Genomic DNA, 12,942 nt, shown 5'->3' with positions numbered 1-12,942 from the left:
CCATCGAGATCTACATGTGGCCCATGAGACATTTTTTGTTTACCTTTGGATTGCCAGATTCTTCTGGTTTCTGTCCACATTTTTTTCCTACTGGTATAACTAAAAGGTGATACGTATGGCAACGCAAGAGCACATGAAGTGAGGTTCGTCTTGACTGCACACAACATTGACTGTGAGAGCAGTCTGCATCCCATCAAAGCACCGCTATGGTTGTGTCAGCAAACCCCCAAATTCTAGGTATGCAAGCATAGTTAGCAAAACTACCCTAGCCCAGGAGATCATCTTAGTTACAACAATCTTGAGGTTTGCTGAAACGGAGCGCCACTCATGCATCCCACTCACTAGCCTAGGCTGGCCATCATTACTCATTACACAAGTAGTGGAGATACATCACCATTGGATTTTGGATCAATAGATTTGAAGAGAATCCCTGGAAAGATCCACTCAAGTATCTTAAAGTCCATAAAGGAAGGAACATGTCACCCCAAATATACAGGGCATCAGAAAAGACAGTTGATACCATTTAGTACTTGAGATGACTACTGGAGATGACATGCTTGGTGAAATGACAGAAATAGGAGACCAAAACAACAGGCTAGAAAAAAACAACATGTATATAAAATGTAGGCTCTCGAACTAGATTTTTCCCCACTAGAGAAGATTAATGATGTAAGTTTAGGGTTTGATTTAAGTTAGCAAATAGAATCAGATCCTCTTCATATTTTACCATTTGCTTACTTTAAAGGAAGAACTAAGTTTTTAATACAAGAGGGACAAGACTGGCAAGGATTCAATGAAGTACCAGATACACACATCACAGGCTGCTGGGACTCTTGGGCCAGATTGTGAAAATGCTCTGACTAGAGATGACCCCCTGGCTTTGAGTCCGAGACCCTTGCCTAAAGGCACCAGCCCCATTATGCTAAACTCTGTGCAACCAACAAAGATGGCCTCCTCCGTAGACATCTTACCCTATGGGCAATGTCCTCTTATGCAATCATAGAAATCCAGAGCTGGAAGAGACCTCAAGGCTGTGTCTACACTGGGCCACTTATTCCGGAAAATCAGCCGCTTTTCCGGAATAAGCTGCGAGCTGTGTACACTGGCCCTTGAATTTCCGGAAAAGCAACGATGCTCTACTGTACAAAATCAGCCGCTATTCCGGAAAAACTATTCTGCACCCGCTCGGGCATAAGTCCTTATTCTGGAACACTGTTCCGGAAAAGGGCCAGTGTAGACAGTCCAGTAGTCTTTTCTGGAAAAAACCCTGATCGCAAAAATGGCGATCGGGGCTCTTTTCCGAAAAAGCGCGTCTACATTGGCCACAGATGCTTTTCCGGAAAAAGGGCTTTTCCGGAAAAGCAGCCTGCCAATGTAGACGCTCCTTTTCCGGAAAAACTGAAAACGGAATAGTATTCCGTTTTAAGCATTTCCAGAAATTCATGCCAGTGTAGACACAGCCCAAGTGTTTATCTGTGTTCTCTACCCGGGATTATAAAAATTGAGATTTAACACTTCTGGATTACAGTCAGATTTGGTGTCTTACCTACAAACCCTGAACACATATACTTCTTTACTTAACTTTGTTCCACTGAAAGCACAAGAACAGAATTATGCATGTGCTGAAGTGTTTACAGGATGGGACCAAAGGTCATCTTATAAAGTTATGGGGAGGGGGGGCAAAAAGGGGAAGATAGAGAAACTCATACAGAGTTTCCTCTTAGTAAATACATATCTAGATAAAGACAGATGCCCAAAAGGCTAGCTGGGAAAATAAGTATAATGACGGCCACCCATGTGCACACTGAATAGCTTCTGGTCTGTTTCTTCTCTTTTCAAATCACTAGCAGCCTTGTGCACAGAATTTTCCAGTTAACTCAATTACTAGTCATTTGTTCCTCCTGTAATTTGATTCAAAACTCTGGGACCAGATTCCTTCCCTCCCCCCGCAACTAAATATAGCACATTCTCTTCTTGGTACAGTTCTTGTTTTAAGCAGATCTCAGTTAGTGGACTTAGAAAGTGACCATATAAATTAACGAATAAGGGCAGACTGCTGTGCAAGTTGTTATATACTGTGCCCTGGAAGTAATAAAGATAATAAGATTAGCCACAAAGTAATAGGAACAGAATTCTCTGAAATAAGAGGAAAGTACTATAATAAGCTAGTCAGGAAGTAGATGTTTACCTCACACGCAATTACAGTTACAGTAAACCTTTTTTTGCACTTATGATGGCTACAGTAAATTTGGGTGACACCAACAGCATTTATATAACATTCATGAACATTTCTTCAAAACCAATGGCAATGTCTCCTACTGACCACTCAATTTATATACAAATTGAAACTCTCTAGTCCAGCACCTTCAGGACCTAAATGGTGCGAAACCAGAGAATGTACCATGTCATGGGAGGTCAATATTGTCTAGCAGCATTACCAACTCTTCCACTGCTTATTTGGCTCTTAGAGAGGTTCAACCTATACTGCTCTTTCATTCTACATTTTTAGTTCTGGACTTATTGGTATCACCATAAAGTAGGCTTGAGTTCTGATAACAGCATATCCAGATGATACCATTGTTTTCCCACTATTTCAATGTAAGACAATCTGGAGTGTTGATAATTACTAAGCACACTCATTGGCTGTTGAAGCAAAATACAGAAGTCACCACTATGGGCAGCAAAAACAGATCTGTGAAAGTAAGCCAATCAAAGCCTGAGAGCTGGGGGAGAAAGGAACACAAAAGCGATTAGCTAAATTGGCATATGAGTCCTAACTAAAGCTAGGTAGACTGAGTTGGAATAGGAATACTGGAGAAGGGAGATTAGCAAGAGTTATTTTTATAAATTAGGTCTCAAATTCAGTACCACTCCAATGATGGCTATGCCAGTCATTACAGCAGCACACAAAATAATAAACAAGAGAAGATTTTTGGCTCTATATGGTGTGCTGACAGGGAAGTTTTTATTATCTCTACATACTATTGACCCTACAAAAGTCACATTTTTGCTATTAGACAGTGAGTTTAAATTGGCAATCTGCCCTAAGAATGGAGTTCAGTGACCGTGAGTGCTCTTTGGAAATCTAGAAAATGTGTCTGTTTATATGCTTACAACTAGCATCTGCATCACTTTAAATGACAGTTGTAATGCTAACAGGGCAGACCTAAAGATAAGCCGCATCACACTCTGTTGTCTGCTAGTAAACCAAAATCTGGCTATGGAGCAAGCTATAGCACTGTTCTGAATAGGAACATAAAGCACTTCTGTGACATACAGAATTTTAGACCTTGAAGCAAAGTACAAAATAGTCTTTTAAGAGGAAAATTGTATATGCCTACTAAGAAAAATGAATTGTAATACATGGGTATTGGCAGCAAGAATAATTTGACAGTTTGTATATAAAGAATATGCCAATAGTTTACCTCTAATAAATAATCTTAACTTCTTAAATATAAATCAAATGCTGCTTATTTGTATTCAGCTACTAAATACTGAATAGAAAGTAGTTGTGTGACCTCTTAAAAGGGTAACTGTAAGTTCAAATATAATGCATTATAAAATAACCACCATCTTCAACTGTCCTCTAGGGATTGATTTGACACTATTTAATGTTTTTCCAGAAAAACAACTGAGCTTTGACAAGGAGACTGAAGTGCAAACAAAAGGGAACAGAAACAGCAGCGGCACAAGCTTAGGGTTTAACCCAGCTGATGTTCGAAAGATAAATTAATTCAATTGATTTGTACCAGGAGTCTGCTGTGCATTTCCATTATCTTCCACATAGTGAGCCACTTCTCTCTGCAGGGCAATGTATGCTTGATAAATAGTATTAATAACATTGAGTGTCCTAGCAGAAAGGGGAGACTAACTTTTGCAGCACTCCAATCTAGAAGCACCAGCAAAGGGAAAGGCCGTAGCACACCAGGAAAAATTTAGGCTGGGTTATCTGATCAAACCACAGCACTAGGGAAAATGTGAGAATAAGGCTCACACCCAGTACTACAACTCTCCTGAGGCATCGAAGAGGCAGAGTGCTATCCACCCAAAATATTTTGACATTTCTGAATCCATGATTCTCAGAACTTTTTGTTTTGACTTTTCACCTGGATTGCAGATCAAGACAAAAATATTAGAATTTCTGCTGGGTCTAGTAAAAGATTCCATAAAAGACACTATGAAAAGAGTTTCACTGAAGTCTTCTGGTCTAAAATTGCCCTTACTCTCTTCCTCTGCATCCTCTTCCATTGGGCAGGATACAAACGGCTATACATTAGCACACAGGCTTGACTTTCAAAAGTGCTTGGGGTGCTTGACCCCTGGCTCTGATCCAGGCCCCACGCCAACTGCACCCCTTCCATAAAAGCCCTGCCCCTCCGTCTTTCAACCCATACTCCACCTTTTCCTGCCCAGGTCCATTCTCCACCGCCCCAACATGCTGCACCCTCCTTCCTCCCCCATCTGGGTTCCTGAATGCTGCCAAACAGCTGACTGTGGTGTGCAGGAGACACCAGGAGGGGAGAGGCTCTCATCTGTGGGGCCCACCGGCAGGCAGACAGCGCTGGGGGGGAAACTGATAAGGGGGCTGCTGCTGGGCACTCAGCACCTACCAGTTTTTCCCCATAGGTACTCCAGCCCTTTGGATGTCCCAGACATGCTAATACTTCCCTTTTTCTCCTTGTGGTTTTAAAGGTGGCAAATAAGTGCTCTGATATACTTCATTACTGTCCCGAATAACCCCTCAATAAACAACATATAATTTAGATGAGTGTAGAAAAAATAGAAGATGGGGTAAAAAATAATTTCCTAGAACTGGGATAAATTTTTCAAATAATATTCTGGTTCCTGGATAGGAAAGGCTGGAACAAAGCTTGAACCTTTTCCATGTCTTCAAACTTGAACACAATTTGTTGATGTACCTTAATTCTCTATTTCTCAGTGGCTTCGATCTTGTAAAAATCTCTTCCAACAGCTATGGCATGTCACAGGCAGTTCTTTAGAGGTCCAGGGAGATGCTCCCCAATACCTATTTTCTGAAGACTGTACCTGTATGCTAAATGGAGAGATTGTTCAGTATTGATATCAAGCAGTTTCAGTCCAAAGTTCTTGTTGCTCATGGGAGTGACTCATAACAGAAATTAAAAAAAAAAATACAATTTTATAGCTATTGTAAAAAATATTTGTATATAGTAACTGCAAGCTGCAAGACCCCTTACCTGAGGTAATGTACTCCCAATTCCTCCACCTCATCCTCAAATGTTTAGTTTGTTTTTTTTTAAATCACTACCTCTGTGGAAGGATGATTCAGCTGCAAGTACTTGAAACCCCTTCTGTAGTATGAAAGAGCTTATTTAGGTAGATACATTTGGCAAAGGTTTCTCAGCTCTCAGATAAAGCTCTCCCTTGTGCCCTCTTTTTCCATATTACAGGGAACAGAAGAGATTCAGACTCTTTAGAGGAGTCTAATTACTCTAGTTCTGGCCATGGAAAGAAAGCATGATTTAGAACTGGAAGCACTTGTACCAAAGCTGTCCACTTTATAAAAGGGAGGAGGCGATTCTACTGTAAGAGAAACTGTTTAACGAATGATTGACGATAGAAACTGTTAAGTCTTCTGCATTCAGAGAACCTAACTTTCACGGAGATCAAACGTGAAATGGCAATGAGCAGTCATATACAATTGCCTAACAAACATGAGATGATGAAAGTTTTATTGCAGCAGTTCACAAAATTAGAGAACTAATATACACCATATAAAATCATTCATGCAGCTCTAACATGCTCGATTCCTTCTTAACTTTGGCTCAGATTAAAGATTTTCTAAAGCGTGATTCCCCAAACTGTGTTACCTGAACTGCTGGTGATAGGTGAGCATGCTGCACTTGGGGTACACTCTTAACAAGATGGGTGTTCTCTTTCAAGTGATGGTAGGAACCAGGGCCAGCCAGTCTCTAGTCCAAGACATGGCCTCTTTAAGGAAGCAGGTGCTCAAGGGAGCAACAGACTAGCTGGACAATGGGGCCAGGTGTTAATCAGACAGCTATCTCTAACCTGATAAAACCCAGCTGTTCAGGGGCTCCCGGAGATAGGGCAAGCAGCTTGGAGAGGAGAATTAATGGAGAGTAACTGCCTGGAATAGGAACCAAAACTTGGAGGTAGGTTGGTGGACTGGGGAAGCCAGCCTGAATCATACCAAAGCCCCACAAAGGAGTGCTACAGTGCCCCAGAAGCGAGGGATAGCAGTGTGTAAAGGACCAAGGGAGGCTCCATGGAACACGGTTGAAGAAGCTTGCTTGAATCACAGTGTGGCTCCAGGAAGGAGGGTTGTGGAAATCCCTTAAAAACAAGAGGAAGGATCTGAGTCCATGGACCACAGCAGGAGGGCCTGTGGGAAAGACTGTCTAGAGGCTTTCGGGAGCTGCAGTGGGACTGGCAGGACTCCCCATCTCACAAGGATCCTGAGGTGAACTAAGAACCAGGAGCCTTGGAACTCAACTAACTTGTATCTGAAGCTGCCTACAGCCTGGGTAGAGTCCTCTCACTTCCAGCCACCTCTTTGAGCCCCTTGTCCTTTTACACGTGCACACACACTCACTGCAGGCAGCCACTTCCCCTATCACATACACCACCAGTGGATTCCAGCCAGAACCCATCTTTAACCTGGCCTATAATTTTGTAAATTTTACCCTTCTCCATCAGGATGCAACAGACCAAGGTGTGAAGGGTTTTTGGGTTGGGCGGGGAAGTCCAGAAAAAGCTAGCAAAACAAAAACCAAGGGAAAGATCCACCCACTACAAAATGAGTGGTTAGTGCACCCACCTTGCATAAGGGAAAAGTTTACGTATCTGTTCTGAATCAGGCAAAATAGAGACCTGAAGCTAGGTCTCCCAGATTGCAGTGAGAGCCTGGGCTTCTGCTCTCCCTGGTTCTGACCAGAAATTCCATGCTGGACCTTAGGAATCTTTCCTAATAAAATTTGTTTTAAAACTGGCACATTCCCAGAAGATATTTTAGTTGTTACAAGTAGCATTTTGTGATATAAACATTCTATCTACAAATTCCAACCAACACTGAACCTGTTTAGCACTGAAGAACTTGTGCTGTGTAGCTACTGAGTAAGAGTGCACTTTTCACAGGTTTGCAGAGTAACACATGGACAGGTCATAATACCGGAGACAACCCACTTGTAACCTGACTTTCTAACTTAGCACTAACAGTTGTTTACATTTTCACAGTGCTATAAAAGCATTAACCTAAGTTATTTTCCCACTATAAAAAGGGGGAGGTACAGCAGTTAAATGAAATGTCAGAGGCCGCACAATCTGTGAGAGTCAGGATTAGAATGCTGACATTTCTGGTTCCTAGTCCTTTGCTCGGTCCATGCTCCCTATACAAACAGTATGATTACAATATCTATATCCATGTTAGCATGCAAGTACAATTGCCAATTAAATATCAACTATATTTGACATTATTTCAGTTTTAGTAGCAAACCCAGACATAGGTTTGAGACAAGTCTAACTTGATAGTTTCTATTCTGCTGCAGAGCAAGGAACACTATTGGGTCCAACAAAATTGACCTTTATTTACTCATTGACAGTATATTTCTAATTATATCAAATATTGGCCTTATTTTTCAAATGTCCCTTAAAACAGCAACTGACATTATAGAAAACATTCCATTTAAAAACAGTCGTTAAATATTTCAGAGCAGTATGCAGGACTCAAAGTAGTTCAGGCAGAGAAATATCAGGTGCCAAATAAGTCTTCATGTGATCACTGACCATAACAAATGAGAAAAGATAGCTGGAATTACTGGAGAGCATAACTAGAGATCAGAATCCTTAATGTGCTGGACCACAATGAAGGTACATAACAACAAAAGACACAAGTTACAGTTTCGACAGCTCAATAGCACTCATTCAGATAGCATAATGGCAAAGCAGAAATACTGAATACTTGTTCTAAAACACTTGCAGGCTTCCCAACATACCAAAATACTTCAAGGGCTGCCCCACATACTAAGCATATCATTTTGAACATTATTTCCAAGACACTTCAGAAGATTAAAGCCAAAGGAGTGAGCATATATTATGTAAGGGCAGATAGTGACAGTGATTCTGAGAACTGTAACTGGTATAATCATGAAAGCTAATTAAGCTAATACCCAAAACAAATGAAGGTTTATGGTATTTCCAAGGTCATCATGCTAGTGTTGCAATTCACTTACACTATATGGGTACGTCAACACTTGCTCCCTAGCTGGAGCTGGGGATGCAAATGTAAGCGACCGAAATTGCTAATGAAAAGGGGATTTAAGTATCCCATGCTTCATTAGCATGATCTCGCCAGCGCGTTACTCCGCTCAACAGCTGATTTGAACCAGGAAGTGCATGCCGGGATGCGTTAGTTCGAATCAAACCCCTTGGTTCAAACTAACATTACTCCTCAAAAAATGTATAGGAGGTATAAAAATGAGGAGTAACGTTAGTTCGAACCAAGGGGTTTGGTTTTAACTAACGCGTCCCGGCACGCACTTCCTGGTTCGAATCAGCTGTTGAGTGGAGTAACGCGCTGGTGAGATCATGCTAATGAAGTGCGGGATATTTAAATCCCCACTTCATTAGCAATTTCGGTCGCCTACATTTGCATCCCTAGCTCGAACTAGGGAGCAAGTGTAGAGGTACCCTAAGATATTAATCAACTGCAGGAAAATAAGAGTGGAGGGGAAAGAAGCATTAATCTATTGAGAATATCAAGAAGTTATCTGACCCAAGGAGTAGTATTCTCGCATGAGAAAGTGAGGCTTCCTAGGTCTTCAACATAATCAAAATCCTACTTCTTCTTCCATGAGCACTATGAAGCATCAACAGTTTTACATTCTAATTCTGTAACATGTGCCTCAAAAGACAGTAACTTTCTGACAGAAGTTCTACCTCCGGTTATGAAGAAGGAAAACTACTGATGGGTTCAAAGAATGTCATTTAAATCAAGTTTGCCATGCAGTTTGGATGTAAAAAGGGAACTGAAGTTAAAGTGCAAGTAAAGTAGTTTGAGGGGAATGCACTGGCCACAAAACGTGTGTGTGTGTGTGTACGCAATCTTGCAGAAATACAATGCATACACAGCTACAGTGTATCTATTTGTGGCAACCCCTCTCATACATGCAACCCTAAATACATAGCATAGGTTTTAGGAAAAGAAATTAAAAACCTGAAAAGGGTAGGTTCAGATTACAAAAAAGTTCAAGAACTTAAACTTAAGCCTTTTTTTTTTTTTTTTTTTTTTTTGCAAATCATGGAGTTCAAATCTTGCTGATCTTGACAAAATGGGGAAACTAATTTCCCAGCATTTTTAAGAGAAGTTAACTTAATCCTCTTGCACACTATTAAATGTGCCTTTTCCCTATGTCAAGGTTAACTGCTGCATTAAACTAACGACATTTAGGGCTCGTTTTCAGAAACTGCTGAGCACTCTACTACAATTGAAGCTGTTAAAAGCAGTGAGTAGCTGGCACTTAAATGGGAGCCCTTCCATTGCTAATATATGGATACAGCATGCAAGCTTTTTTCTAGAGATATGAATCACTCCATAGAAATAGTGTTTAATGTTAATAGTTTTTTGCAAGTTCGTATAGACCCCAACACTCTACAGCAAGAACTCTGTGTGTTTGTTTAGACCAGGTGTTGGCAAATACCAGCCCACAGGCTGGATCCAGTCCGCCAGGGTTAGCTCCTGGCAGGCTGCCACTATATTTACCTGCTCAGCCTCAGGTCCTAGCAATCGCAGCTCCCGGTGTCAAAGGATTATCATTCCCAGCCAAAGGGAGCTGCGGGAAGTGGTGTCCCAATCTACATTGCTTCCATTGGCCAGGAACAGCGAACAGGTGCTGTGATCAGTGGTACCTGTGGCCGTGCAGGTAAATATAGAGGCAGCCAGCCATATTATTGCCTACCCCTAGTCTGCACCCTAGCATCATGGGGACCCAATTCCGGTTATTTTCCAGGAGCACTCACAATGTTACAACTAGCCACATTAATATGGACAAAAAATAAAGCTGTTATAAGATTTTTCATAAGGAAAACAATAGTACAAGCTATATGACAGTTTTCACTTTTGTTTAGGCATTATGACATTAAATCAGGACTCTATTTTTCCTATAAGAGTTGATATACAACATGCAAAGCAGGTAAGAATGAATGTCAGGACCTGGTAAATGAAAGATTTTAAACTAGATTTGTAAGGCAGTATTACAGGAGTTTTAGTGCTTAAAAAAAACCTATGTTGGTTAAAAAGGTAAAGCAGCCGTGCAAATGAAGAAATTGTATTATTAAAGGAGCTCCTACACTTCCTCACTCATAGTTTACAAAGCAGTTAGCAAACAGGATATAAACCAGTGGTCGGCAACCCTCAGCACACATGACACTGACACGCTGCAGGAGCTCAGCCCTGCCCTTTCTCCCCTGTGAGGCAGGCAGCCTGTGCTGCCACAAGAGCCCTCCCTCTTCTCCAGCAGCAGGTTTGCTGTAGTGGGAGGAGGCGGCTGGGGCTTAGGGTCCTTGGCACTGCGAACCCCCCCTCCTCCCATGAGCTGCTGTGGTAGCTACAGGCGCCACTGGACCCCGGAAGTGCCTCTGACCCAGAAGACACTCACTGGCGCACTCCCCCTTCACTCCGGCCTGGGTCACACGGTGGGGGCGACAGTGATGGCCCAGACCCAGCGGCAATAGCGGTGCTGGCTCCGGTTGGCCCAGCTTTGTCGTCCCTGGGTCAGTGCTGTGGGAGGGGCAGCGTCATGCTGTGCACATCTCGGCTGCCCACAGCGGGCTCCGGTCCCCAAACCCCCATCCCCTAAGTAGCGGCTGCGCCCATCCCCACTCCCAGTCCAGGCTTGCCTCCCCTCTTCATGCCAGACCTAGGGCCTGGGTGTCACCTGCAGGCAGCCACTGCCTGACCAAGGTTGCAGTACTGCTGGGCTGAGGAGGGGGGCCCAGGCTGTGTAGCCCTAGCTCATTTGTGTGGTGCCACCCCGGCCTAAGCCCCCCTCACCTCTCCACGCCTGTCCCGACCTGCGCACTGGGTGCACAAATGGCAGTGGTGCCTCTTCCTCACAGCGTGCCTTTCGCAAGGGGGCTGCTTTCCTGTGGGGTGGCTTAGAAAAACGTGGGAGCTCCAAAACCTGGGAGTGTTGGGCTGGACACCCCGGTACATGCCCTGAGACGCACCAGCCCCTGAAGGAGGTTAGGCAAAATCCTGGCTCTAGTTCCGGCTTTCCCCGTCTCTCTAAGTCCCTCTGCTGCTCTCGTGCAAAGTTTCTCAGCACCTGAGATCTCTGAGCACTTCCCTGTTATTTCTCTTGGACCATGTGGCCACGGCAGCAGCTCCTCCAGGGCCGGCCTGGGACCTCATGGCAGTGGCAGTTGCTGCAAGTGGGAGCAAAGCCAGATAAGCATCCCCCTCCTGCCCAGACCCCCACAGCCCAATTCCCTCACTCACTCCCCTAAACGCTACCAAGACCCTGTACACCCAGTTTGCTCCACATCCTCCCTTGCTCCCTCTACCTGGCCAGACACCCTACCTCCCACCAAGACCTTGCACTCTCTCCCTCTTCTGCAGCCCACCTCCCTCCCAGATCCTGCCCCTCCCCATTCCTAGCCCATGCACTGGCAGCCCTGTCTCGCACACTGAACCCCTCATTTTTGTCCCCACCCTAGAACCCAAGGAGGGTTCAATAAAGGCACTAACTCCAGAAAAGTAAATCTGTCTTATGGGCAACCCTGATCCTCAGTCTTCCCTGTTCCTTCCCCTCACCCTGTGAGGCTGGAACACCAGAGAAGTGAGTTAGGGGCCACATGAGTGAAGGTTGAGTGTTTTTGGAGGAGGTTTTTTTGCTTCTCTCGTGTGGTCCCCAACAGACTTTTCTGTGGATCAGTGACCCCCGACCCAAAAAAGGTTCCCCACCCCTGCCCTAAATAAAGAAAACATTGAAACCTTTTGTGTGGGATATAATGTTTTACTTCATTTTAAATAAAAGTTTGATAAACTAACATAAAAAAATTAAAACACTTAATTTAATTTGTTCTCAATAGCTGCAGCTGGTTCAGAAAATATGGCCCATCCTGCCCCTGCTGTCCCACTGCCCCCAGCACACAGATCCATGAATAAGTTCAGCCTTTGCGCACCATTTCCAAAAGGTTGCGGACCCCAATACAAACAATTAAATGTTTTCAACTTTCCCAATACCAGGTGCAGAAACAAATATAGAAATCAATTTACTTCAGAACATATACTCCATTCTCATCATCTTGACTGTACCTAATTCTATTCTATGCCTTACCTTGGTGATTTAAAGAGATGCGATTAGATGGTTCTTGGAATCCTGGTTCCACCAGATCTCTCCGAGTGTGAGCTGAAGTCTGATCTACATTATCCTAAAAATACAAAACAGCAGATAATCTGATCAAAATATGCATTTTGTATTTTCCCTAACCTAAGACACTGGGAGCTAAGGCAATTGGATATAGGAGCTGAAGAATGTTTTCTTTATAGAATCATAGAACACTAGAACTGGAAGGGACATCGAGTCTAGTCCCCTGCCCTCATGGCAGGACCCAGAACCGTCTATACCATTCCTGATAGACTTCTATCTAACCTGCTCTTAAATATCTCCACAGATGGAGATTCCACAACCTCCCCAGAAAATTTATTCCAGTGTTTAACCACCCTGACAGGAAGTTTTTCCTAATGTCCAACCTAAACCTCCCTTGCTGCAGTTTAAGCCCATTGCTTCTTGTTCTATCCTCAGAGGCCAAGGAGAACAATTTTTCTCCCTCCTCCTTGTGACACCCTTTTAGATACCTTTTGAAAACCACTATCATGTCCCCTCTCATTCTTCCCCTTTCCAAACTAAACAAGCCCAGTTCTTTCAGTCTTCCTTCATA

At 43.3% G+C, this 12,942-nt stretch overlaps 1 protein-coding gene across 4 annotated transcripts in view; it reads right to left on the bottom strand.

The window, feature by feature from the left end:
• Positions 1-12,942, bottom strand: part of GRB10 (growth factor receptor bound protein 10) — a 202,891-nt gene that overhangs the window by 112,187 nt on the left and 77,762 nt on the right. For 2 of the 4 annotated variants that reach the window (XM_006136362.3, XM_075921668.2), the window contains one exon: positions 12,339-12,432. The exons of 1 other annotated variant lie outside the window; for it this stretch is intronic. In XM_006136362.3, the coding sequence (XP_006136424.3) occupies positions 12,339-12,432 (94 nt within the window). Of the gene's footprint in view, positions 1-4,919; positions 8,288-12,338; positions 12,433-12,942 lie in introns of those variants that run through there. One more of the 4 variants, XM_075921666.2, reaches the window with a different exon arrangement.

The sequence above is a fragment of the Pelodiscus sinensis genome, chromosome 2, assembly GCF_052426305.1.
Source record: "Pelodiscus sinensis isolate ZL-2025 chromosome 2, ASM5242630v1, whole genome shotgun sequence".
NCBI classification, from domain to species: domain Eukaryota; kingdom Metazoa; phylum Chordata; order Testudines; family Trionychidae; genus Pelodiscus; species Pelodiscus sinensis.
The sequence above is the reverse complement of the archived record's forward strand: the minus strand, read 5'-3'. Positions and strand labels throughout refer to the sequence as shown.